Source organism: Euphorbia lathyris, chromosome 5 (assembly GCF_963576675.1).
Source record: "Euphorbia lathyris chromosome 5, ddEupLath1.1, whole genome shotgun sequence".
Taxonomy (NCBI): domain Eukaryota; kingdom Viridiplantae; phylum Streptophyta; class Magnoliopsida; order Malpighiales; family Euphorbiaceae; genus Euphorbia; species Euphorbia lathyris.
The window spans coordinates 2,236,036-2,263,634 of NC_088914.1; the positions used below are offsets into that span (position 1 = coordinate 2,236,036).

The 27,599-nt window shown below is 36.9% G+C and overlaps 1 protein-coding gene across 1 annotated transcript; it reads right to left on the reverse strand.

Annotated features, from left to right (window-relative positions):
* Positions 1 to 2,523: 2,523 nt before the first annotated feature.
* On the reverse strand, positions 2,524 to 25,389 carry LOC136229849 (phospholipase A(1) LCAT3). The gene is made up of 11 exons (XM_066018729.1): positions 25,027 to 25,389; positions 22,174 to 22,265; positions 19,553 to 19,680; positions 18,002 to 18,137; positions 17,849 to 17,900; positions 16,462 to 16,562; positions 16,157 to 16,336; positions 9,326 to 9,483; positions 8,537 to 8,591; positions 6,875 to 6,928; positions 2,524 to 4,009 (listed from the first exon to the last, which is right to left on the reverse strand). Exons 1-11 carry the CDS (start codon positions 25,250 to 25,252, stop codon positions 3,833 to 3,835), a joined length of 1,359 nt encoding a protein of 452 aa, XP_065874801.1. The 5' UTR covers positions 25,253 to 25,389; the 3' UTR covers positions 2,524 to 3,832.
* Positions 25,390 to 27,599: the final 2,210 nt, after the last annotated feature.

The following is a 27,599-nucleotide window of genomic DNA, read 5'->3' on the forward strand; positions in this document are numbered from 1 at the left end:
GATCTACGGCCAAGATAAACCATTTCCGTTCTTGTTAAATAAGAAAAAGCATAAACAACAGAATAATAGAGAGCAGATCAGACGGATAAAGAGTTCTGATAAAATATATGAACACAGAGAAAAAAATAATAAAATAAATATACAAACCCAACCCGGTGTGAGAAGGAAGAAGGAAGATTCTTCGTCCTCTTCAAATATATTTTGAGATGGAAAAAAAACTTACTTTCTGAATCAACTCATGTAGAACTTAGGTTGTAAAATATTTTAGACGCTAATCAATCAAATAGGACCTTTGAGGATTAATAAAAAATTAGTCAGATATTAATTAAATTTGTATTTTTGTATTCATTAATAAATAAATTATTTTGATATAGAAAAATACGTATATTTATGACATATATTCTTAGAAATATGTCAACAACAGCGTTTAAACAATAATATCATTGAAAAAAAGCACAAAAAAAATCACACAAGTACAATATAATATATATAAATAATATAATTTATTCAAAACTATGAAATAATTTCCTTAAATTATTAAACAATATCATGAAACCAAATACAGAACACAATTGATAAAAGTATTTAAAAATAATAAACACAATTTACCTAAACCCCGTGACAATCTTTAAAAAATGAATTATAATAAAACAAAAGAAAACCTTTTTGTTTGACTGCAACTCAGACGACATCTACGCGGGTCCTATGTACATAGACCTGGCAATTATCGTATTCGTATTGTGTTATTTTTGGATTCATGTTAGAAAGAATAAACTCAAACTCAACCCAAAAACTTTCGTATGACTATCGTGTCAACCTGTTCGGGTTAGTGTCGATTTCGTGTCGTGTTTTCAGGTTACATGTAATTTTGTTTTGCATATATATATTAATGATAGCTTTTAAAAATATAAGAAGATATGGTACTATTTTTAAATACTTTATGTTATTTTTAGATTAGTATGTTAACATTAACCATTGAAAAGTCCGCTAATATAATGTTAGTGGATCATGTAATGTGTTTATGACAATTTAAAAGGTTCAAATCTTATTTGCAAATAATAACTATAATTTTATATTTTTATTAATAAAGTGACATAAAAACACGAGCAAATATAAAAATAATTTTAAATATTCATATCATTTCATGTCGTTTTTAGATTAACATATCTATAATGACCCGGTCCGAAGAGGGTGGCGCCGGGGTAGAAGGCCTGAGCAAGGAGCGGCCCTAAGGGATGGGTTTGGGGTCAGGAATGAACTGAATCCCACATCGAAAATGGAGAGGGAGTGATTGGAGCTTATTAGTAAGATGTGAATCCAATACATGTAGATGCGTTTTAAAGCCGTGAGGTCCAATGTGTTGGAATTGGGCCAGAGCGGACAGTATCTACATTGTATTGGACCAAAGTGTTACAATATCAACCCTAACCCAACCTAAAAATTTGCATGTCAGTTTCATGTCAATCTAAAACTGACATTATCTACTAAGCTAAACTCAAACACTAAAATTATGTGTCAATTTCGTGTTGTATAATCGAATCGTGTGTACTTTTACCACCTCTATATGCACCCTAGGCAGCCTTCAGACAGCATAGGCGCTAACTAAGCACTCAAAAAACAGCCAGTTAACTAAAAAAATAGCCAAGAAGCCTACAACAACAACAACAAAGCCTTAGTCCCGAAATGATTCGGGTCGGCTAACATGAACCATCATATAAAACCGTGAAATCAAATTGTGTGACACAAATTCTATCCCTCCACTCTATCCACTGCCATATTTTCCTCAATCCCCAATAAACTCATATCACTCTCGATCACCCTCCTCCAAGAAGCCTAAACGGATAAAATCAGAACGAATTTTCGATTTTGAACGCCTACGAGGCGGACTTGTTTTTTTGTAAGGCTTAATACATCATTTGCCCTTTGAACTTGTCCAAAATAATTGATTGGCCCCCTGAACTTACATAAAATGTTCAGTTAGCCCCCTGAACTTGCATAAAATGTAATCAATTAATCACTCGGTTGTAAAAAATTAAGTTAAATGCGGAAGATATATTGCACACATCTTAAAAAATTAAAACGACCAAGGTCAGTATATGCGATTATAATATTAGAGAAGAAAATGTTTTATAGTTGAATAAGTAATGAATTATTTTTTAACATGTTTTAATCTATTTTATGAAGAATGTAATAACATTCTAAAGAACGTGTAACATATCTTCTGCATTTGACTTACTTTTTTACAGCCGAATGATTAATTGATTACATTTTATGCAAGTTTAGGGGGCTAACTGAACATTTTATGCAAGTTCAGGGGGCTATCATGACATTTTGAAAGTTCAGGGGCCAATCAACCATTTTGGACAAGTTCAGGGGCAAATGATGTATTAAGCCTTTTTGTAATGATATCTAAAACTAGTAGGTAAAATCACTAACATGTTTAGCATAAATCTTGAATTTACAACCTGTAGTCTGCCAATGAAATACAATATTTACACAATATGCAGACAGTAATGCAATACATATTTCAAACTCTTTATCCTTTTCTTTGGCTTAATACACCAGAGGTCCTTCACTTTTTCAGATTATTCAATTTACTTTCTGAACTTTAACAATATCTCATTATCCCCTTAAATTTACATACAATGACCTATTGATCCTGTACACTTACTTATAACTTACTTATAATGACCTATTAATCCACTGAAGTTGTTACAATAATCTATTAGCCTCCTAGATTAATAAGACATCTTAAAAGTTTAGGAGCTAATGAGATATTTTAAGCAAGTTTAGGAAGGTAATAAAACACCTTCAATGTTCAGGGGTCAATCGGATAATTTAGAAAAATACAAAGAGCTTGATATATTAAGCCCCTTTTCTTGTTTGTTACAAAAGTTTTGAGTAAATTACACCCACAACCACTGAACTTTACTCATTTTCACGGTATGACTACTAAACTTCAAAACGTAACATAAAGGTCGTTCAACTTTACACTTTCTAATATTATGACCACTAAACTTCAACTGACGTCTCAAATCAACCCTTGATGACATCAAATAAAAAATTTCAAGCATTTATCATATCTGAAGCAACATTAACTCTTCAAAATTTTCGATTTGCGGTCATTTAGGTGTTATCTGATTAAGAGAGAGAAAGTGAATTTTTAGAGAGATAAAGCTTCGGAAATGATGATTTTGGAAAATAAAAATTGCGGTTCCATAGTAAATGTGGTTCTAAACAACTTTAATTCTTATACAATTCCATTTTGATGTCGTCAACAGTCATTATGTGGCGTTAATTGAAGTTTAATGGTCATAACGTTAGAAAGAGCTTAAATGCACCGTCGGTCGCTAACTTACATGATTGTCTCAAAATTGTCACTCAACTTCAATTTGTCTCAATAAAATCACTCAAATTTAAATTTTGTTTCAACTCAAAGTTGAATGATGACATGAATGACACATCAGCATAATTGAATTCATATCTCTGACTGAAACTACACATATGTGAATTTCATAAAAATAACCGACAGGTGGCATATGTGGATTCTATGTGTCGTTTCGGTTAGAAATCTGAGTTGACTTATGTTGTCGGTTAGCCATGACATCATTTTGATGCATTTTAACCATTGAAAAATTGTCGGAGTGACCTACTTGAAACAAAACTTAAATTTGAGTGATTTTATTCAGACAAATTGAAATTGAATGACTATTTTGAAATAACTATGTAAGTTTAGTGACCAATGGTGGACTTTTATATTACGTTTTGAAGTTTAGGTCATACCGTGAAAATGAGTAAAGTGACGGCGAATAATTTACCTCAAATGTTTTAACTATGTTAGAATTTTAGAAGCATCAACTACTTTGGAGGTTGTTCTTGAATGCTTCTTAGTTTGCTTGTGTTGAATTCCTAACCAATTCTGGATAAGTGAAAACACAGTCTGATCATGTAGTAATCCTCTGTGACTAGCTGCAATTCCTACTCTCTCTACTGCTTCAAATCCATCTGCCTGTAACAAAAATATTAAGTACATGAGAGAAAACTCATAAATGTTTGCATAATACAAAATAAAAGTGTAACGATCCAGTTCTGATTGGGTGATAAAGGTTCGAGCAAAAAGCGGCTCTAAAAGATGACAATGAGGTAAGGAATGAATTGAATTTCAAATCGGAAATGGAGAGGGAGTGATTGTGTTGTATTAGTAAGGTGGGTTCCTAATGTAGACGCATTTTAAAGCTTACCAACAGGTTGGATTTGGGCCAAATCGCACAACATCTACATGGTATTGGAACAGGCTGTTACAATTGATATCAGAACTGACTATGCGGAAGATTGTGAGCCTCTAATGACTTGGTCCAGAGTGAGTGACACTAGGGTAGAAACAGTGGCAGAGCCAGGATTTTAACGAACCGGTCCTGAGTGCGTGACAAAGGTTTGAGCAAGGACGGGCTCTAAAGGATGACAATGAGGTAAGGAATGAATTGAATTTCAAATCGGAAATGGAGAGGGAGTGATTGTGTTGTATTAGTAAGGTGGGTTCCTAATGTAGACGCATTTTAAAGCTTACCAACAGGTTGGATTTGGGCCAAATCGCACAACATCTACATGGTATTGGAACAGGCTGTTACAATTGATATCAGAACTGACTATGCGGAAGATTGTGAGCCTCTAATGACTTGGTCCAGAGTGAGTGACACTAGGGTAGAAACAGTGGCAGAGCCAGGATTTTAACGAACCGGTCCTGAGTGAGTGACACTAGGGTAGAAACAGTGGCAGAGCCAGGATTTTAACGAACCGGTCCTGAGTGCGTGACAAAGGTTTGAGCAAGGACGGGCTCTAAAGGATGACAATGAGGTAAGGAATGAATTGAATTTCAAATCGGAAATGGAGAGGGAGTGATTGTGTTGTATTAGTAAGGTGGGTTCCTAATGTAGACGCATTTTAAGACTGGCCAATAGGTTGGATTTGGATCAAAACGCACAATATCTACATGGTATTGGAACAGATTGTTACAATTGATATCAAAACTGGCTATACGGAAGATAGTGAGCCTGTAATGACTTGGTCTAGATTGAGTGACACTAGGGTAGAAACAGTGGTGGAGCCAGGATTTTAACGAACTGGTCCTGAGTGCATGACAAAGATTTGAGCTAGGAGTGGCTCTAAAGGATGACAATGAGGTAAGGAATGAATTGAATTTCAAATCGGAAATGGAGAGGAAGTGATTGTGCTATATTAGTAAGGTGTTCCTAATATAGACGCATTTTAAAGCTGACCAATAGGTTGGATTTGGACCAAAACGCACAATATCTACATGGTATTGGAGCAGATTGTTACAATTGATATTAGAACTGGCTATGCGGAAGATTGTGAGTCTGTAATGACTTGGTCTGGAGTGAGTGACACTAGGGTAGAAACAGTGGTGGAGCTAGGATTTTAACGAACTGGTCCGAGTGCATGACAAAGATTTGAGCTAGGAGTGGCTCTAAAGGATGACAATGAGGTAAGGAATGAATTGAATTTCAAATCGGAAATGGAGATGGAGTGATTGTGCAATATTAGTAAGGTGTTCCAAATGTACATGCATTTTAAAGCTGACCAATAGGTTGCATTTGGACCAAAGCTGGTATTGAAACAGACTGTTACAATTGATATCAGAACTGACTATGCGGAAGATTGTGAGCCTGTAATGACTTGGTCCAGAGTGAGTGACACTAGGGTAGAAACAGTGGTGAAGCCAGGATTTTAACGAACCGGTCCTGAGTGTGTGGCAAAGGTTTGAGCAAGGAACGGCTCTAAAGGATGACAATGAGGTAAGGAATGAATTGAATCCTAATTCGGAAATGAAAAGGGAGTGATTGTGCTATATTAGTAAGGTGGGTTCATAATGTATACGTATTTTAAAGTGTGAGGCCCAATAGATTGGATTTGGATCAAAGTGCGCAATACTTACATGCTATTGAAACAGACTGTTACAATTGATATCATAACTGGTTATGCGGAAGATTGTGAGCCTGTAATGACTTGGTCCGGAGTGAGTGAAGCTAGGGTAGAAGCCCGAGTAAGAAGTAGTTTTAAGGGATGACGATAGAAGCAAGAATAAGTTGAATGTCACATCGAAAATGGAGAGTGGGTTATGTGTTATATCAGTAATGTGGGCTTTTAATATATGTAGATACGTTTTAAAGTTATAATGCCCAAGAGGTTGAATCTAGGCCAAAACAGACAATGACCCTGTTTGGTAAAGAGCTGAGCCACTTTAGAGGTTTTGACTAGTCAAACCTCTAATAGTGGTGTTTGTTGAAGAAAGGTTTGAAAAAACTTATTGGGTCCAAAGAGCTAATTTTGAAAAAACTCGTTTTAGGAGCTTTTTCAATTAGCTTATTGTTCAATCTCTTTTGAATGACATTTTTATCCCTAATTATTACCCTTTACAATCGCCTAGTCAAATCAGCTAGTTAAACTAGCTAACCAAAAAGGTAATCAGCTAGTCAAATGAATTTGCCATTTACCGTTAGATCTAGCCTTATAATTTGAATTTCCACCATTAGATTCAATGGTGAATCAGGGTCCAAGTAAAGCTACTGAATAGCCAAGTACCTTTCACCGATTAGTACAGAACTATGAAGCACCGATACGGGTACGACAAACAGCATTTTTAAAAAATATGAGATACGGATATGGCAAACAAAATCTTTAAACACTACTGAATAGCCAAGTACAACCCCGTATGTATCCCACGTATCCCCGGAGTATCCCGTACGCGTACATTAACCTCTTAAAAGTATCGGTGCTTCATAGGTATAGAATCATCATTGCAGAAATCTTTTAAAAGAAAAAAGGAAAATGAAGTGAAAGGTTAGTACAAAAATACCTTAGCTGATTCAGCTGGGACAGTGCCATCTCCATCCACATACGAATACTGGGGCTGACACCGGAAACACGAAAAACATTTCAGAAAAACAATAAATCTTTGGCGTTCAAAAGCAGCGACAGCAGGAATATGAACTAATTCATCATAATGTAGTATTGCAAACTCATGAAACACGAAAAAAGTAGAAAAGCAGCACCCTTTTGAAGTTTGAAAGCTGCAACAGCAGGAATATGAACTAATTCGGGTAAATTACATACGTGGTATACATAACCTTCAATTTTGCACTCAAAACTCTACAACCTTTTGGTGACTTCCCACTAAAGTATATTGTTAGTAATTATGACCGGTCAACGTGACACATCAGCAATTTGACCTCCATAAAAGTCAAAATTACTGACGTGGTGCGTTGACTTTGCGTTGACCGGTCAACTTTTGACCTTTAAGAATGTCAATTTGCTGACGTGGCACGTTGACTGTCAAAATTACTAGCTGTATGTACACTTTAGTGGGAGGTCACCAAAAGGTTGTACACTTTTGTGTGCAAAATTGAACATTGTACATCAAAGTGTGAAATACGACAAAAGTTGTACAATAAAGTATGAAATAAGACAAAGGTTGCATACCACGTATGTCATTTACCCGAACTAATTCATCATAACGTAGTATTTCAAACTCATGAAACACGAGTAGAAAAGCAGCACAGCTTTGGCGTACGAAAGGTGCAACAGCAGGAATATGAACTAATTCATCATAATGTAGTATTACAAACTCATGAAACATGAAAAAACATAGAAAAGCAGCACGACTTTGGCGTACAAAAGGTGCGACAGCAGGAATATGAGCTAATTCATCATAACGTGGTATTACAAACTCATGAAACGTGAAAAACGTAGAAAAGCAGCACGGTTTTGGCATGCGAAAGCTGCAACAGCAGGAATATGAACTAATTCATCATAATGTAGTATTAAAAACTCATGAAACACGAAAAAAGTAGAAAAGCAGCATGCCTTTAGCGTACGAAAACTGCAACAGCAGGAATATGAAGTAATTCATCGTAATGTAGTATTACAAACTGATGAAACATGAAAAAGGTAGAAAAGCAGCACGCATTTTCGGCGTACGGAAAGGTGCAACAGCAGGAATATGAACTAATTCATCATAAGGTAGTATTACAAACTCATGTTCAGACCAAAGCATAGTTATGAATGGTGATCGCCTGGGTCGCCTGAGGTGAGAGGCGACCCAGGCGTTCCTCTCCCCGCCTTCTTCAGTGGAAGGCAGGCGTTATTCAGAAGGCGACTGCCCGGCTGCCTCAGGCGAGAGGTGGTCGACTTCTGCAGTTATGCGGTAAGTTACAGTTTTTAAAACGGATTTTTAGGTTAAAATTGCACTTATGCGGTACGTTACAGTTTTTAAGGGTATTTTTGCACCTTATCCCTAATAATAACAACGAGCCATGTGTTACTCGATAACAGCTATGTTACATAGACACGGACACAGAAATGGATACTGACACGGGAAATGTTATTTCTAAAACATAACTTTCATAAAATAGCCTTCAAATGAAAACGGATATGGACATGAAACGCACATGGACACGGACACAATACAACATAGGATAACAGGAATCAGGAATGTATAGCAAGCAAATCAACCACTCACCACGGTGTGGCAGATCTCAGACAGATCCTCGATCGGAGATAACTCTGTACCATATCTGCATTAGAGATGGATATATCAGAAGAATCCTTTTCAATACAGAAAACTTGCAAGCTATATGTTACGTTGCATCCCTCGGAAGTCCCCTCGCATATTGTATCTTACATATAGCCTATATTTAGTGGTGGCAAAAGCACACACGACCCACGAAATCAACACGCAATTTTATTGTTTGGATTTAGCTTAGTAGATAATGTGTCATCTTTTGGTTGACAAGCAAATTTTTGGGTTAAGGTTGACATGCTAACCCGAAAATAATATGAAATGACATGGATATTTAAATTATTATCATATTCTCTCATGTTTTTACATGTCAGTTTTATTAATAAAATTAATAAAAATATAATTATTATAAACACACTCCATGACCCCAACATGATATTAGCGGACTTTTGGATGGTTACCGTAGGATATTAATCCAAAAATTACATAAAAAATTAAAAATAGTACAATATCCTCCTATATTTTTAAAAGTCGACGTTAATATAAGTACATAGTAAAATTACATGTGACCCGGAAACACAATACGAAATAGACACTCACCCGATTAGGTTAATACGAATATGACACGAAATTTTTTGGGTTAGATTAGGGTTGACTCATTTTGACACTAACCCGTGACACGGCACTAACACGACATGAACTCGATAATTGCCACCTCTACCTATATCTGACCCCCTTCTTGATGGACATCACAAAATTCGAAAAATATAGTAACGAAATCCTACGTACCGAATGTCAAAAGGCGTATCGTTTGATGTCCCGAAAATGTTATAGAAGGACACCCCTTTTGGGAGTTGTGCAGCATTGAGAATCTGGCGTGTATCAGCAGCCCATTTGAGGATGCAAGTGTTAAAAGGTAGAGCGACTTTGTTTCCATTGTAGGTTAGCTGCAAAAGAAGGAAGATAAGAACATATGAAAATCTAGGGTAATTAATTTATTAGTCCCTATATTTTGACAAAACACACTGTTTAGTCCCTGTATTTTCAAAGGATTGAATCCCTAACCCATAATCGAATCACTCATGCTCACTCTTCCTGTTTGAATTGAAGGTAGAAATCGACTCAAATCTCTCTCGCTTACTCTTCCAGTTAGAATTGAAGGTGGAAATCCTCTTACTCTCAATGGTGAGTTTAATTTCCTCCATATTCTCAACTCATGTTTACTGCCAACTGCTTCAGTGATGACGAAAGATGTTTCTGCTAATCCAAATTGACTAACTGAATCTTCATAAGAGTCTAACAGCAGGGACTAAACAGTTCACGGAGAAAAACGTTAGGGACTAAACAGTTCATCGAGAACCTTACCGTGTGTTTTTGAAAATACTGGGACTAAACAATGTGTTTTGTTAAAATATAGGGACTAATAAATTAATTACCCAAAAATCTAAGCAGTAAAAAAACACTATACAATGTGATTAAATGATCAAAATCTAAGCATTTCTGGCAGAATTCATGTGTAACAAACCATGTAATACACTAGGAATGGATTAAATCTATTATTGGTCACTAAACTTTCATGGTCATCTCAAAATTATCACTAAACTTCAATTTGTCTCAATAAAATCATTCAACTTTAAATTGTCTCAATAAAGGCAATCTGGCGACTTCAAGAGCAAAAGTCACCGGAAATATGACGTGGCTTCCACGCCAGCACTAGTCATATTTCATCGTGACCCAAACGACATGTGGCTGCCACCTAGCTGGCACATGTCGTTTTGGTCAGCTAGATGGCATCCATATGTCGTCTAGGTTGCAGCCACATGTCGTTTCAGTCAGCGGTGAAAGTTGACTACTGTTAATGTGCACTTTATTTTTATTTTTATTTTCAAAGTTGAATGATTTTATTGACAAATTGAAGTTGAGTGACCATTTTGAGACAACCATGAAAATTCAGTGATCACTAGTGCATTTAACCCCATTAGGAATACATGATATACCATATCGATTAAGAGACTACCTTGATATATTTTACTTAGTAGCACTGCGCACATATATATACAAGACATTCCTAAAATTACTCCTTAAATCAAGGACACATAGTAGCCCTACTAGCCACCTATAGTTGTCTTGTAGCAACCTATGGTCAACGAGGATGCGATACATTTATTACATGGACTTATTCTGTAACACTCCCCTCAAGCTGAAGCATGGATTTTAATCATGTTCAGCTTGTTACACATAGTCTTAAAGACAATACACTCAAGATACTTTAGAATACAAAATATAATCCGAAACATCAAGCTTTGTCGGAAACAGAAAGGCGATGGTAAGAAAAACAGAAGCTTGGAACCCTAGATTCAAACATTATACTCACAAGGGCAGACAATGAAGCTGAAAGAAACAGCCCAAAAACACAAACTCAGCAATTCTGCACACAATACCATGTAACAAACCATGTAATACAGTAGAAATACATGGGATACCATGTAGATTAAGAGACTGCATTGACATATTTTACTTAAAAGCACTACACACGTATTTATACAAGACATTCCTAAAATTAAGGAAACGTAGTACCTCTACTAGCCACCTATAGTAGTACATGCTATTGTCCACATTTATTACATTGACTTTGTTGTACGGAATTAACGAAAGATAAATAAACAAGCAATCGAAAAACACAGATTTATGTGGTTCACCAACGTTGTGTTGGCTAGTCCACGGGCAAAAGGAGAATAGTACTATTACAACAACAAACAACAACAACAAAGCCTTAGTCCCGAAATGATTCGGGGTCGGCTAACATGAACCATCATATAAAACCGTGAAAATCAAGTCGTGTCAGCGACACAGATTCGCTCCCTCCACTCCTTCCTATCCACTACCATATTTTCCTCAATTCCCAATAAACTCATATCACTCTCGATCACCCTCCTCCAAGTTTGCTTAGGTCTTCCCCTACCCCTCACCACTACATCCCTTTGCCACTCTTCGGTTCTCCTAACCGGCGCATTAAGCGCTCTACGTCTCACATGGCCAAACCACCTTAGTCGGTTTTCTCTCATTTTATTCTCAATAGATGTGACCCCTACTTTTGTCCTAATTATTTCATTACGCACCCGGTCCTTTCTCGTGTGACCACACATCCATCTCAACATACGCATCTCCGCCACCGACATCTTATGGATGTGGCAGTGTTTCACTGCCCAACACTCCGTACCATATAACAATGCTGGTCTAATTGCCGTCCGGTAGAATTTTCCCTTCAATCTATTAGGCATGCCGGGATCACAAAGGAAACCCGTAGCACTCTTCCACTTCGACCAACCAGCTTTAATCCTATGAGCAACATCTCCATCTACTTCTCCATCCGTTTGGATAATAGATCCTAAATACCGGAAGCAATCCGAGGCCTGAACAACTCTCCCATCTAGGATGATTGTCCCTGCCTCCCTACTCCTACGGCCGCTAAACTTACACTCCAAATATTCTGTCTTACTTCGACTCAACTTAAAGCCTCTAGATTCTAGAGTTTGCCTCCATAGTTCCAACTTCATCTCCACTCCTTCTTTCGTCTCATCAACCAACACAATATCATCTGCAAACAGCATGCACCATGGTATACCATCTTGAAGTGAACTTGTTAGTTCATCCATAACAATGGCAAAAAGAAATGGGCTTAGTGCGGAACCTTGATGCACTCCAATCGTAATAGGAAACTCTTCAGTCTTCCCAACACTAGTACGTACACTCGTGCATACTCCCTCATACATGTCCTTTATGATGTCAATATATTTCCGCGAAATGCCTTTCCTTGTCAAGGCCCACCAAAGTACTTCCCTTGGTACCTTATCATATGCTTTCTCCAAGTCAATGAAAACCATATGCAAGTCTTTCTTCTTATTTCGATAGTGCTCCATTAATTGTCTCATTAGATGGATGGCTTCCATAGTTGATCTTCCCGGCATAAAGCCAAACTGGTTTTCCGAGATCTTCACCGTCCTCCTTAGCTTTTGTTCAATCACTCGCTCCCAAAGTTTCATAGTGTGACTCATTAATTTGATTCCCCGATAGTTGGCACAATCTTGGACATCGCCTTTGTTCTTATACAAAGGGATTAAGGTACTTTTCCTCCATTCTGATGGCATCTTATTGTTTCTCCAAATTTTGTTGAAGAACGTCGTCAACCATTCGATTCCTCTTTCTCCCAAACATCTCCAAATCTCAATAGGGATGCCATCAGGTCCTACTGCTTTCTTCAACTTCATCTTACTTAATGTCATTTTGACTTCACCCTTTTGAATTCTCCGCAGGCATTCATGATTTATCATATCGTGATGGATACTTATATCTCCAACATCTTGTTGGCGATCTCCATTAAATAAGTCATCAAAATAGGACCTCCATCGTTCCTTGATATCCTTATCTCCAACTAGGACTTTCTGGTCCACATCCTTCACACATTTAACTTTTCCGAGATCTCGCGTCTTCCTATCTCTCATCCGAGCAATTCTATATATGTCTCTTTCCCCTTCTTTCGTATCCAATCTTGTATACAGATCCCGATTCACCTTTGCTCTAGCATCTCGTATGACCTTCTTTACTTCCCTTTTAGCCTCTTTGTATTTTTCGTAGTTCTCGTCACTCCTACATTTCCCCAATAGTTTATAGGATTCTCTGTTACTCTTTACTGCTTGTCGTACTTCTTCTGTCCACCAAGATGTGTCCTTACCCGGTGGCATGCTACCTTTAGATTCCCCTAGAACTTCCTTCGCTACTTCCCTTATACTATGCTCCATCTTATTCCATATCGAATCTATATCTGAATCCATATTGCAAGTCCAAATATCTTTTTTGGTCATCTCATCCACAAATTTTTGTTGATTCTCCCCTTGCAATTTCCACCACTTAATCTTAGTCTCTACTTGAGGTGTTTGTTTTCTTATACATTTCCTACTTCGAAAATCTAGCACCATTACTCTATGTTGGGTTGTCGTACTCTCACCAGGGATCACCTTACAATCAATATAACTCTTTCTCCAAGCACTCCTTACTAAGAAGAAGTCAATTTGGCTCGCATTACCGCCACTCCGATAAGTCACTAAGTGGGATGTTCTCTTCATAAACCATGTGTTCATGATACTCAAGTCATAGGCTGATGCGAATTCCAAAATATCATTTCCTGCTTCATTCTTATCTCCAAAGCCATACCCTCCATGAACACTCTCAAACCCATCTCGCCTAGAACCCACGTGTCCATTGAGATCACCCCCTAGTACCATTTTTTCATCCCTAGGAACCTGTTGCACCACTTCCTCTAAGTCATCCCAAAAAGCTTGTCTTATAGACACATCTAATCCTATTTGTGGCGTATATGCACTAATGACATTCACAACCTCATCCCCTATCACTAGCTTAACACTCATAATTCTATCGCTCTTCCTAGACACCGCTACTACCTCATCAATATACTCCCTATCAATAAGAATACCTACTCCATTTCTACCCTTATCCTTTCCTGAGTACCAAAGCTTATAACCCCAAGGAGCTATCTCTCTAGCCTTGGCTCCAACCCACTTGGTTTCTTGTAGGCATAATATATTTATTCTCCTCCTCTTCATAACATCTACAATTTCAGCTAATCTTCCTGTCAAAGAACCTATGTTCCATGTCCCAAAGCGTAACCTACTACCCTTACCCCTACCCCTACCATTACCGTGGACTAGCTTATTTACCCGCAACCCTTGCATATTTGACACCACCCCCGGGTCCTGGGGTGGCGCGCCGCTTCGGGGCGACGACCTAGCAACCCTTGCACATTTATCACTACACCCGGGTCTAGGAAGTGCAGCGCGTCGCTGAGTAGGGAACGCCCCAACGGTATTTATATTATGGTTCATGTCATAAGATGTGGCTAAGTTTTACGCTGGCCGCCACAAACCTACCGCAACCCTCCTCCTTTGTCCGGGCTTGGGACCGGCTGTAAAGGGGACCGGCTGTAATGGAGTATTTATAATACCCAGTCTAACCTAATCCGACTTGGAACCCACTTATGTCCCCACGATTCCGAATCCAAGTAGAAAACCGAAACACAATACTACTCCGAATAGGAAACAAGATATACCGTCGGGCTGGGGGCGACTCCGCCCCCCGGACCCCAGACCAGGGGGCGCATCGCCCCTATGGACCCCCGACTCGCTGACCGGGCAGCGAGACCCCGTTGCTTCCTTTCATAATGTGTTATACTGATTCAAGGTATTACGACAGACTTATTCTGTAATGTTATAGAATAAGTCAATGTAATAAATGTAAGCATGGTTAAGTCAACTAAAGCATGCCTAAGTCAACTAAATCATTGTTAGAGGCTGCTGTGGGCTTACTATGTCTCCTTGATTGAAGGAGAACCCTGTATATATATGTGTATTGTTCTTAAGTAAAATATATCAATGTAGCATCTTACTCTACATGGTATCCCATGGATTTCTCTCTATTTCCATGGTCTGTTACATGGTATCAGAGCCTAAGGTCTAAGGTTTCTGAATTCTTTTTTCTGGTAGTATTTCCAGAGTTGTGAAGTATTTCCAGAGTTGTGTTTCTGCAAGGTTCAATATTTTCTGGGTAGTATTTCCCAGGGTTCCATTTCTGTCAAGAGCTTGGGTCTCTTGAATACTCATTGTTGGGACGTCATTTTATCTCACCACCCCTTTGGTTCATCCTCTCTGCCTCTGATCGGCATTTCCTCACATTCCGGCCACCCTGTATCGTCGTCGCTGTAAGAAAAGTCCTCCTGACATGGGATTAGAGCCTTGTTTGGTCTCTGTTTTGGGTTTCTGGATTGAGATTCCAGAATTTGTCTTCGGCTTTATGAGGAGAATTTTTGGGTTTCCATTTCTGGGTTGTTTCTTTCAGCATTGTTGTCTGCCTTGTGAGCAGAATTTCTCGGTTCTTCTTCCGCCGTCGTCGACTCTCTGTTTCCGACAAGGATTGTTGTCTGCTGTCGTCTTGTCATCTATCTTCCGCCTATCCGTTTTGTTCTTCTGAGTTGCATCCCCCGGATTATGTTTTATATCCTGAAGTATCTTCAGTTTCTTATGTTTTATTTTGTTTTGAGTGGTATTGTCTTTAGACTATGTTATCTCTGTATGTAGCAAGCTGAGCATGATTAAAAGCCATGTTTCAGCTTGAGGGGGAGTGTTATAGAATAAGTCAATGTAATAAATGTAAGCATGGCTAAGTCAACTAAAGCATGCCTAAGTCAACTAAATCATTGTTAGAGGCTGTTGTGGGCTTACTATGTCTCCTTGATTGAAGGAGAACCCTGTATATATATGTGTATTGTTCTTAAGTAAAATATATCAATGTAGCATCTTACTCTACATGGTATCCCATGGCTAAGTCAACTAAAGCATGCCTAAGTCAACTAAATCATTGTTAGAGGCTGTTGTGGGCTTACTATGTCTCCTTGATTGAAGGAGAACCCTGTATATATATGTGTATTGTTCTTAAGTAAAATATATCAATGTAGCATCTTACTCTACATAGTATCCCATGGATTTCTCTCTATTTCCATGGTCTGTTACATGTAACAATAAGTAAGCAACTCCGAATTGAAAGTATTACCTCATTGTTCTTCAATGCTTCTTGAAACAAAGTGAGATTATCAAGTGGACAATAGGACACCAACTCGATACCAGTTTTCGCACCATCAGATTGTTTACGCCAAACTTGAATTTGAGGCGCACATTCCCACGCAAAATCGGGATTTGCCAACATTTCATATATTGCGGGACACTCAACCAACTGTACAGAAAAGGAGAAAGATCATACTGATAGCATCAAAACATATGCACACGCAGCTAGTTGTATATGTAAACACACTTGATGAAATGATCAAATTATCTAAGAAGTTCAGATTTTGCAATTACCAGCTGATGCATCGTCCACCTGGACACGAAGAAGTAGCTCTCGACGCCTTGAACGAACTGTAATCCGGTTAACAGGGCATCATTGATACATCCAGGTGCACCTGTTGTTAGCAATTGGATCAATTCTTGATTATAACAAGTTTAATATACGGAACATGAAATTAGACATGCCATCACAAGAATAACATATTTACGTGGTTCGGTGTTTCTCGCCTACATCCATGGGCGAGCAGCAGCATTTTTTACTGGAATTTTTGAGTCCCAGTTGAACCTCTAACCAAGGTCGTAAGAAACATTAGGTACTAATTGGGTGGACATGACTCTCTCGAGGATTAATCGTACTTGTATTTTTTATTTGTTAATAAACAACTTGTTACATAAATTCAATTAAAATATGTATTATACTATCTAAAAATAATAATATAAAATGATTTAATATAGAAAAACATGTATATATTTGCATATATCTTTAAAATTGTGCAGACATCAACATTTTAACAACAATATTATTGCAACAACTCAAATAAACAAAATATAATATTCACAATTAATATAATTCACCAAAAGCTATCAAACAATGTCTTTAAAGTCTTAAACCATATCATAAAAACAAGTAGAGAACACAATTAAACTAAAATATCCGAAAATAATAAATATAATTCACGAATAATCATACAATAATATTCAAGAGTGAATTATAATAAAGCAAAAAAAAAATAATAAAAAGGCCTAACTTGTCAATTTTGGTCATTTTGCCCCCGAACTTACGGGACGACCTATTTGTCCCCTCAACTATTTAAAAGTGGTATTAGCAACCCCTCTTTTCATTATAACGGAAACAAGATGAAGTTCAACATTAAGTGTCCATATGGAAGTATTGGAACCAGCCTGCAAATATGTAGACGATTTAGAAGGAGTATCTATACTAACCTGATTTGCAGCTTGTTTTAGTAGTGCACAACCCTTTTCAATATGACCTTGGTGCTTGCAATGAAATCATGTCATGACTGTTTCCGTTATAACGAAAAGAGGGGGTTGCTAATACCACTTTTAAATAGTTGAGGGGGCAAATAGGTCGTCCCGTAAGTTTAGGGGGCAAAATGACCAAAATTGACAAGTTGGGCTGCGTATGGTTTAGGCCTAATAAAAAAACGCTTTTGTACATCGTTGCTTAGTCGGAGTCTAAGCGGCCTAGGCAGCGTCTAGACGGCCTAGATGGAGCCAGACGGATAAAAATCGTATAGGAGGCTAAAAAACGCTATTAAACAGAAAAAATCGGGACGGATTTTCGATTTCGAGAACGTAGACCTTAACCCTTTGTCTTTTCAGTTTTTTAAATGATACAATTTTTTACAACTATGCATACAAAACAATGAATCAGTAGTACCTTGAAAAGGGCATGCAATGCAGATCCACTTGCTCACAAACTTTGAAAAAACCTGGCAATAAACAAGTTAAAAATCAAAAGCCAATACTTTTATGTCAAATGAAGTGTTGTAATTTTTTGTATTTATATACTGCCCTAAAAAAAGATGCATACATCAGCATGGAGCGACATGAAACATGAAACCAGCAGTCCACCCATTGAATGTGAAATTATATTTACTTTTCTGTTTCCAGAAGCTTCATATGCAGTTTCTAGCTTTGCCTTAAGACCTTCCATTAATTTGTCAATTCTGCCAACAACAAGAAAAATTTATGGTCCTTACACCTATACTTCAAATCATAATTGTCAAATCGAGATTGGACTTGTGAATCGAAATCCACATTTTATGAATTGTAACTCTTGAATCAAATCGAATTGTAAAATTCGGTTCAAATTCATAAATTATAAAAAATAAAATAGGCTTAATACATGCCCAACCCTCTCAAGTTGTCAAAAAACTGCAACTGACCTTCTGAACTTCAAAACGTTCAACTAACCCCCTCAACTTGCTTAATTGGAACAAATAAGCTTTCAAATAGGTTTAAATCTGTGATTTTGGGAGCTTTTTGCCCTTCTGTTAATGTATCAGCAGATTAGTTAGATGTAGCATTGTATATTTTGGAAATATTTTATTTATGCTATAATGTTATGTTGAATGTTTTTTTGGGTTTCGGGCTATTTGTTTCAAATAAGCAACTTTAGGGGTTATTTATTCCAGATAAGCAAGTTGAAGAGATATTTATTCCAAATAAGCAAGTTGGCGGGGTTAGTTGTAACGTTTTCAAGTTCAGGGATCAGCTGCAGTTTTTGGACAACTTGAAGGGGTTGGGGATGTATTAGGCCAATAAAATATTTACAATGTTGAACTCAAAATATTATCAAATATTAGTTTAGAAAAATGTAATTTTAATGTCAAAAAAGAAATCATATCGATCAAGCACTTAAAATTCAAATTTAATGTAGCAAATGCAATCCTAATAAAATAAATTCACAAATCGGAGGGTGTTTTATAACTTAGTGGAGATGGGGAGCTTGAGTTTCTAACTCTGTTTATTTGCCTTGTTGTCAACCTAGTTTGAGATAATAACTCGATACATAACAGTTGGACTAGAGAAGACTGGGCTTAGTAGTTAGTGTTGAAGTTTTTGATGAACGGTGATGAAGATCCGGCTCGAAATAAAGCTGAATCGAATCGTATGACTGGAATCAAGAATCGTAAAATTCTATTATAGTTTAGATTCAGATCAAAATAGATTTGAATCGTATTCCAATCGCGAATGGTAAGATTCTAATATCAATATAGTCAGATATTATGCACACTCAGTTTCATCACAATAATAGAAAACAGAACACATCAATGCATGTATATATAAATAGAAGGCCTAGCCCCTTCAAGTAGGCCATTAAAACCGATTGTCCTCCCGAACTTCGAAAATGATCGATTAACTCTTTAAATTTGTTTAAAGTGACCTATTGACTCCTTAAACATGCTTAAACTCGCAACTTACTTTGTCATGTAGAGACTTAGGAGGTCATTTTAAGCAACTTTAGACTAACCGGTCAGTTTCAAAATTCGAGAGATCATTAGACTTTTCTGAAGAAGTTCCGGGGGTACGGATTTATTAGGCCTAAATAGAAAAAAAAAAATTGTAGAATCTAGCTTACCTATTGCTTTGCCTGAAATCATAGCCATATCCAAACAATGTGGTTCCCTTCTTATATCCACATTTAATGAGCATATCAATCATAGCATGGAAATGATATACCTCCTTCATATGGAAAAGTTTAACAAACTGCAAAATATAATATCATAAACAAATTAAGACAAAAGGAAAAACAAAAAACAAAAAAGGCTTAACACGTTATTTCCAATCCGAACTTATCCAAAAAGCTTGATTGGCGCCTTGAACTTTCAAAGTATCCTGATAGCCCCTTAACTTACTTAAAATGTTTCGATAGTCCTTCAATTTGCTTAAAATATAGACAATTAATCACTCGGTTGCAAAGAAGTAAGTTGTTTGCGGAAAGTGTGTTGCACGCGCCTTGGAAAAGTAAAACGACCAAAGTCGGGATATGCGGTTTTAATATCAGAGCACAAGTTTTACAGTTGAGCAAGTAAAAACTTCCTTTAATATATTTAATCTATTGCGTGAATTATGTAACACGTTAACATTCCATGGAGCGTGCAACACCTCTTCTACATGCAGCTTACTTCTATGCAACCGAGTGATTAATTGACCACATTGTAAGCAAGTTGAGAAGGCTATCGAAACATTTTAAGCATGTTGAGGGGGCTATCAAAACACTTTGAAAGTTCAGAGGACCAATCAAGCTTTTTAGACAAATTTAGGAGCCAAATAATGTATTAAGCCAAGAAAAAAAAAGGTCTGAGGATGGAGTAACCAAAGAATGATGGTACAACAACAACAACAAAACCTTAGTCCCGAAATGATTCGGGGTCGGCTAACATGAACCGTCATATAAAACCGTGAAATCAAGTCGTGTCAGCGACACAAATTCTCTCCCTCCACTCTGTCCTATCCACTACCATATTTTCCTCAATCCCCAATAAACTCATATCACTCTCGATCACCCTCCTCCAAGTTTGCTTAGGTCTTCCCCTACCCCTCACCACTACATCCCTTTGCCACTCTTCAGTCCTCCTAACCGGCGCATCAAACGCTCTTCGTCTTACATGGCCAAACCACCTTAGTCGGTTTTCCCTCATTTTATTCTCAATAGTTGTAACCCCTACTTTTGTCCTAATTATTTCATTACTCACTCGATCCTTTCTTGTATGACCACACATCCATCTCAACATACACATCTTCGCCACTGCCATCTTATGAATGTGACAGTGTTTCACTGCCCAACACTCCGTACCATATAACAATGAAGGTCCGTGCGGTAGAATTTTCCCTTCAATTTATTAGGCATGTCGGGGTCACAAAGGAAACCCGTAGCACTCTTCCACTTCGCCCACCCAGATTTAATCCTATGAGCAACATCTCCATCTACTTCTCCATCCGTTTGGATAATAGATCCTAAATACCCGAAGCAATCCGATGCCTGAACAACTCTCCCATCTAGGGTGATTGTCCCTGCCTCTCTACTTCTATCGCCGCTAAACTTGCACTCCAAATATTCTGTCTTACTTCGGCTCAACTTAAAGCCTCTAGATTCTAAAGTTTGTCTCCATGAAGTAGGGCCTCTTACTTTCTTTATGGTCCATGAACTTCAAAATTCGATATAAAAGTTTAAGAATTTTTCCTTTTACTAATATAAACGTCCTTTAACTTTTGACCACTTCAATAGCAAGTAATACTGATGGAAATGATAGTGTAAACAACTTTAATTTAAAGTCATTTAGGTATTGTTGCTTGGGAAAGAAAAAGTGGTTGTTTAAAGAGGAAAAACTCAATTATGATTTAGGAAATCGGGAACGTGATTCCATTGAAAATGTGAAGATAAATAACATCTGGATTTTCCATTTTGACATCGTCAACGGTCATTGAAGTTGTTTACTTTGATAAGTGACTTTTAGGTTAGTAGTGGGCAAAATTTAGGGACTTATATGTCTAGTTTTAAAGTTCAGATGCAATAAAGAGAGTAAGACCAAAATTGAGGGGCCAATGGGTATGATTTACTCCAACAATGAGGATAGGAAGTGTACAAATACACTAATAATCCCTATAATTGCTTTGTTGATTGCTCATAAAATCCTTGTATTGCAATAACAAAGTTTAAGAGAGAACTTCAAGTATCAATTTGACTAATTAATGTAAAATTGTAAATATGTGAAGATGAGAATCAAATTAACGATTTGCATATGAAGGACTATGGTATTTTTATTGTCAAAACGATGACTGTGCTGGTCAATATTAGCAAATCGAGGACTGTTAGGTTGATATTGCTAAATTTGACTGTTAACGACCTCAAAATGAAAATTTTCAAGAATTAAAGTTGTTTAGTATCACATTAATTATGAAACCACGTTTTTAATTTTTCAAACATTAATTTTCTCTTTCCTCACCAAACAACACCTAAATGACCTCAAAACAAAAAAGTTGAAGAATTAATATTGCTTAATCTATTATTAAATTTTTGAAAATTTTCATTTTGAAGTCGTTAACAGCCAAATTTGGCAACGTCAACCCAAAAGTCCTCTATTTGCAATTTTCGACAAGCATAGTCCTCGTTTTGAGAACAAAAAAACCAGAATCCTTCATCTACAAATCAGTGTTACCACGGAGGTTTTGTTTGGAATTAACTCCAATAAATATTACCAATGATGGATCCAAAATGTCAATGGCAAACAGCCCATGATCATCATCAGGAACAACAAGCTCAGTGCTCTGATCCAGTACTTCTGTATAACCTGAGAGAAAGAGATTCAATGGACCAAATTGCTATCAAATGTATGAAAACCCAGAATTGCTTAACATCCCCAAATGAAGTTGTCAATAATTGAAAAATGAAACAAATAGTACTGTATTCACCAAACTGTATTATTTAAATTTCAGGATTTAATACATCTTTAGCCCAGTACTTGTCTAAAAAAGTCAATTGCCCCCTTGTACTTTGAAAAAGTTCTATTAACCCCTTGAACTTGTTTAAAGTGACCAATTGACTCTTTGGAAGGTGTCTATTAGCGCCTTAAACTTACTTTTAATCTATTAACCCCTGAACTTGCTTAAAGTGCACGCATTTCAACTTGCTAATAGTGCTTTAAGCCAAGTTTAAATAGTTAATAGTTCGTGTCAAATATCCCACATTGCTTAATTAGAGAGCTATATACCTCCTTATACGAGGCAACCCTCTCACTTTGAGGTACATTTTGGGATGAGTTAGGCCTTTGTTTACATGGTATTCAATATTGGCCCCCGCTGATATTAGCTTCACGCACCAAATGAATTGGTCGTGAGGGGAGCTTGTTAAATATCCCAACGTTGCTTAATTGGAGAGCTATATTTCTCCTTATATGTGTGAGACAATCCACTCTCTTTAAATTACCTGTCGGTGAGTTAGTCCATTGTTTACAGTTTGTTTTGATGTTTGGGGAATCAATCTGGTTTTTATGCCTAATTTGGAGGGTTTGTGTATATGTTAGGCCTAAAAGCCACAAAAGATTCAAACTTGAGCTAGAAAAAGAACAAAAAATCCAGCCATTTTGCAGATAATAGGAAATAGAAAAGCATCATACAAAATCCAACTCTATTTGCTCACTCACTTTGTCTCTTTCTGCATTCTGTTCCAGTGACCAAATACCCATAAAACAAACTCATAGTTTTTGTAACCAACGGGCGGTCCGGTCGCACTACGCGTCCCCGCTGAGCGAGGGTCCGGGGAGGGGTCCCATCACAAGGGTGTACTGGGGGCAAGCCTTCCCCTGCCAATTTATTTGGCAAGAGGCCGCTCCTAAGACTCGAACCGGTGACCTCTTGATCACACGACAACAACGTTTACCGTTGCGCCAAGGCTCGCCCAGTTTTTGTAACCAACAAAAAGAAAAAATCATAATTTTCAGTTTCACTCCTCCAAGATCAACCAAAAAGAGCTAAAAGAGAAAGGACTAATGTATTGACAGGTTAAAATGCATAGTTGTTGACTCAACTTTCATGCTTATCTTAAAATGTGCACTCAATCTCGATTTGTATTCAACGTTAAATTTTGTCTTAATTAAGTCACTCCGGTGACCTCAAGAGCAAAAAAAGTTCAAGGCAGGCGGAGAAGTTGGCACGGGTAAATAAGCGAAAGAAGGCTTAAAGCCGGGCTAAGAAAGCAGAAAGCAAGGGTAAATAAACAGAAAGCCTAAAGCTAGAAGAAAGCCTCGAACAAATGACGTGGTTGCCACATGAGCAGTAGTCAACTTTCAACACTGAACGAAATGACTTGTAGCTGACACGTGGCTGACACATCAGCAGTACTCAACTTTTACCGATGACCGAAAGGAAACGTTGCTGCCACCTAGCTGACCGACGTGTCGTTTTGGGGGTTAAATGCACATTCGGTCAATGAACTTTCATGGTTGTATCAAAATGGTCACTCAACTTCAATTTGTGTCCATAAGATCATTCAACTTTGAATTTTGTCCAAATAAAATCAATCTGGCGACTTCGAAAGTAAAAAGACACCGAAAATATGACATGACTTCTATTTCAGCACTAGTCAACTTTCACCACTGTCTATGAAATGACACATGACCAGCTAAAAAAAACACATGACTGCTACCTAGTTGATACCTATGATTAGCTAGGTGGCAACCAAGTATCGTTTGGATCAGAAGTGAAATTTGACTACTGTTGATGTGTTGATGTGACGGTCACTTTTCAGGTGTCCCTTAGCTATTAAAGTGGCCCAAATGACTTTATTAAGACCAAATACAAAGTTAACGATTTTATTGATTTTAGGCTTAATACTCTCTCAACCCTCTCAAGTTGGTTCAATACTGCAACTGACCCCGTACTTACACTTTCAACAAGTAACCCCCTCAACTTGCTTATTTAGAACAAATAACCCCTCAAATTGCTCAATTGGAACAAATAACTCCTCAAGTTGCTTATTTAGAACAAATAACCCCTACAACAACAACAACAAAGCCTTAGTCCCAAAATGATTCGGGGTCGACTAACATGAACCATCATATAAAACCGTACAATCAAGTCGTGTCAATGATACAAATTCTCTCCCTCCACTCTGTCATATCCACTACCATATTCTCCTCCATCCCTAATAAACCCAAAAAAAACATAGTATTACATCATAAATAAAAGATTTCAAATTATCGGTTGGTACATCTAACTAATCAGTAAAGGACAAAAAAACTCGGGAAATAACCTATTTTAGAGGTTATTTGTTCGAAATAAACAAGTAGAGGTTACTTGTTAAAAGTGTGAGTACTAAGGATCAGAGGGTATTAAGCTTTGATTTTATTGCCACGAAGTTGAGTGAACATTTTAATACAATCATACAAATTTAGTGAGCAACCATACATTTTAGTGCTAACATGGAAATCACCCTATATTTTCAGTGTCTTTACTATTGAAGTCGCCCATACAAATTGAAGTTAAAATAGCCATGAAAATACATACAACATTTGTGCATTTAACCATGTATTAACAGAAAGGAGAAAGACAAACCTGTATTAGGATTATAGAGAGACCAGATTTTCTTCTGGAAAGTGTAATCAGCCAAAAGAATCCGAACCCAAACCCGGGTCTCAACCCCCTTGTCCTTTGTCTTTGAATTGAGAATGGAACCTCCAATTCCAGATATTAGCAGAACCGGGTCGCAGTCGGGCTCGGCAGCAGCGTAGTCCGTGCTATCATTTCCAAAACAAGGGCAAAAGCAGAAGTCTTTCGGCATTTTGGAAAGACCCAGAATTTTGATTTTGATTTTGGACTAAAATGGCGAGAGCTGCGAATAATACAGTTAACTTCAGTTGGTCTACCTACCTACCATGACCATGCGCAGTAACGACTTTCTAGAGAGGACCAAGGAAATCATTCTAAAAGACAACTTTATAATTGAATTTTTTTACTTTTTATTCTAAAATATGAGTTGCCTAAATGAGCAATAAATTGCGGCACCCCACCCCACCCAACTAGGGATGGCACCGTACTATATCCGCGGATACCCGGTATTACCCGATTCTAATGGGACTATCCGTACTCTATATAGACGGGTATAGGATAAAACCATTACCCGTTAGAGTAATGGAACGGGTGTGAGAATACCACTTAGGGTATTCGGTACCTATCATAACTTTTTGGGTAATTAATTTATTAGTCCTTATATTTTGATAAAACACACTGTTTAGTCCATGTATTTTCAAAAACACACCGTGTGGTCCTTAACCTTTTTTCTCGGTGAACTGTTTAGTCTTTTCGTTTGTTCGTTAAATTTTTTACCGTTTATGAATTCGGAAATGACTAAATTACTCTTTACTATTTACCGTTAAAGAAGAATATAGTCAAACAAGAGGAAGACAATCAATAACTTAAAATTTGAATTCAAAATTTACCTTTAAATTTCAGAAGAATAATCTATTTGTATGGAGAACAATAAAAAAACACAGACCCAATGCTTATGAAGCCGAACGATTAAGAAGAAAATCAAGAAGAAGAATACTCAAAATTGATTTTAGATGTTTTAGAGTCTAAAGGAAAGGAAAATAAAGAAAAAGAAGAACGCATAGATGAGAAACAATGAAGATAATAGTCTTATATATTTGATTTTGTGGTAAATGGTAGTTAAGGTATTACATTTTTATTTTAAATAGATTTTGACTCAAATCCAAATTGACTAACAGAATCTTCATGATAGTCTAACGGCAGAGACTAAACAGTTCATCGAGAAAAACGTTAGGGACTAAACAGTTCATCGAGAAAAAGTTTAGAGACCTTACCGTGTGTTTTTGAAAATACAGGAACTAAACAGTGTGTTTTGTCAAAATATAGGGACTAATAAATTAATTACCCTAACTTTTTTATATATTAATAAATATCATTGTTTTTTAAATGTAAGACGTGACATTTGAATCCTCAATCTTTTGTTTTTCAACCATTGAGTGATATCACTAAACTACTTTATTCTTATTAATTAAGGTTCAATTCGTTCAATTTTTAGATAGATGGTTTATTAAATTTATATTTTGTTACATTTGTAATATTTTTGTTTTATTTATTGATTCTTAACGGATAAGTGTACCCGCGGGTACCCATGAATTAAATGGGAATGATATGGGATGCAAAAAGTATACTCGTTAGGGTAATGGGACGGGTACGGGTAATTAAAAAATAAAAAGGTAAGAGTTTGAGATTGGCATTACCCACGGGTACCCTACCTGTTGTCATCCCTACACCCAACCTCAATCTCATCCAAATTACTAGTGTTTAATCAGCTCAATGCTTCTCGAATACACATGACTTCCTATCACGAGGCTGAAACTCTTTATTTAGCTCATGTGGTATCCATACTTTTTGGTAGGATCAACCCCTATGAGCTCATTAGGTCATGTGTTATCCAAAATTTTGTCATTTCGCTCATATGGTATTATTTGATAACTTTTGCCTCTTAGAATGTTCTCGTAGGTGACATTTAACTCATTTTGAATAAAAACTAACCCGTTTGTTGCAATTTTTACCACATGACACAATTTTTTACACGTGATATATAAATATAACAAAAAAAAATTCTATATAGACTTAATATTTCGATAAATAAGAAAAAAAATTAATTCCTTATTTATCCACCTTAAGTCTATATGGACAAAAAAAATTAAAATCAATTACTGATGAAAATGGAAATCGGAGTTCAAACTTGAGATCTCACAACACTCAATTAAAGCTTCACTGTTACCCGAGCAAGAGCCAAGCAGTTCAAAGAGGAGCTTCAATCATATATGGTCCAAGTGATGGACGTTGCGGATAAAAGCAGAGTTTCTAAAATTAATGGTTCATTAATCGTCTTATCTCTTTCAAGTTGCACGGAATGTGAATACATAAGTCAATTGGAGCATTTGGATTCACAGAAGAATGTTTAAGATTGATTGGCTTGATTCTCAAGGATTTGATAACAATTTCAGAAATTTTCTTGAACTGTGGGCACGGTTTAGCAGACTTTGTCTTTTGCCTCATTGTCAACAAATGGTAGTGGAATTCATGTCAATTCCGTGCAGCTTGATATTCCTACTTCAACTATATCAATTACT

Excerpts from the sequence above, each read along its gene's own strand:
- LOC136229849 (XM_066018729.1), bottom strand. The coding sequence starts at position 25,252 with ATGCCGAAAGACTTCTGCTTTTGCCCTTGTTTTGGAAATGATAGCACG. Across the intron at positions 16,563-17,848 it reads CATTGCATGCCCTTTTCAAG|GTGCACCTGGATGTATCAAT; the intron begins GTACTACTGATT and ends TGCTAACAACAG. Across the intron at positions 6,929-8,536 it reads CTGAGATCTGCCACACCGTG|CCCCAGTATTCGTATGTGGA; the intron begins GTGAGTGGTTGA and ends TTCCGGTGTCAG.